General features: G+C 69.1%; 1 protein-coding gene across 1 annotated transcript; it reads right to left on the bottom strand.

The window, feature by feature from the left end:
* Positions 1 to 774: 774 nt before the first annotated feature.
* AURANDRAFT_16576 (hypothetical protein) lies at positions 775 to 1,065 on the bottom strand (the record flags this gene model as incomplete). Its single annotated transcript, XM_009043975.1, has 1 exon — positions 775 to 1,065. A coding segment is annotated over one exon (291 nt), but the record flags the coding sequence as incomplete, so codon positions are not given.
* Positions 1,066 to 1,371: the final 306 nt, after the last annotated feature.

Genomic DNA, 1,371 nt, shown 5'->3' with positions numbered 1-1,371 from the left:
CCGCCGGGGAATCAATTCGTCGAGCAGGGCGACTNTTCGGACTCTGAGATGAAGGGCTCGCGGCGCAAGTCGTTCCGGTCCGCGCGGAAGGCGGCGGCGTCGCTCACGGGCATGCACGAGGTCTTCTCGCCGAAGTCGAAGTCGCCGACGCCGATAGTCGCGCCCGCGGCCGCGGCGACGCCGACCGAGACGCCCGCGCCGGCGGCGGCCGAGGTCGCGGCGCCCACGCCGACGGACGACGTGTCCGTGATCGCGGCCGAGGACAAGGTCTGGTCCTCGACGAAGGCGCGCGACAGCGAGAGCACCTTCTGCTTTTGCTTCAAGTTCCCCTAGAGCTTCCGCGAGACAAATCCCGTCTAGAAGTAAGTTGCTCGATTGCACAGGACCGTCGTTGCCCGCACCAGCCCCCTGCCTACGGATGCCCCGCACACACAGAGAGCCCCCGTCCCGAGAGAGAGCACTACGTACTACACCCCGCGCGCGCGCCTACTTCTTCGCCTTCTTCGCCTTCTTCGCGGCCTTCTTCTCCGGGTCCGCGGAAGATTTCTTCTTCTTCGGCGCGCCGTCGTCGTCTGGTCGTCGCGCGCCCTGGGCGGCGCCCGCGTAGCCCGGGAAGTCGAAGCCCGGGAAGTTCTCCGCAAGGCGCTTCCGCTTCTTCGCCTCCTTCTTGAGGAGCGCGGCGGCGCCCGCGGCGCGCTGCTCGTCGGTCTTGGCCTTGGCCGCCGCCAGGCTCTTCTCGCGCTGCTCCTTGCCGCCGCGGCGCTTGAGGAAGGGCTTGTCGCTGTGCGCGAAGAGCTTCGGGTGCCGCGCGAGGTCTAGGGGCGCGACGTGGACGACGAGCTGCTTGCCGTAGAGGAGGTACTTGTCCATGGTGCCCGCGGCGACGGCCGCCGTGTCGCCGTCGGCGAACTCGACGAAGCCGTAACCCTTGGAGTTGCCCGTCTTCTTGGACCGCGAGATCCGCAGGTTCGTGACCTCGCCGAACTGCCCGAAGAAGCCGCGCATCTGGTCCTCGAAGAAGCCGTCGGGGATGTGGCCGATGTAGATGACGCGGCTCTTCTCCTCGCGCTCGCGCCGCTCCGCCGCCGCGCGCTTCTTCGCCTTGCGGCCCAGCTTGGGCGCCGGCGCCTCGGGCGCCGCCGTCGGGCTCGCCGGCGCGGCCTCCGGCGCGTCGTCGTCGGAGTCCCACTCGGGGCCGTCGAGCGCGGCGAGGCGCGCCTCGATCTCCGCCGCCTTCTTCAGCATCGCCTTGGACGCCATGGTCGTTGCAAGGACGCTGCTCTTCGTGGCCCAGACGCGAGGCCTCTGATCGCCCACTGCACACCCGCGGAGCGAGCAGTGCATGTTGAACCTTGCACATCGGCACAACCC

Source organism: Aureococcus anophagefferens (assembly GCF_000186865.1).
Source record: "Aureococcus anophagefferens unplaced genomic scaffold AURANscaffold_93, whole genome shotgun sequence".
Classification (NCBI taxonomy): domain Eukaryota; class Pelagophyceae; order Pelagomonadales; family Pelagomonadaceae; genus Aureococcus; species Aureococcus anophagefferens.
Note: the sequence above shows the minus strand (reverse complement) of the source record. Positions and strands in the feature narration are given on the sequence as shown.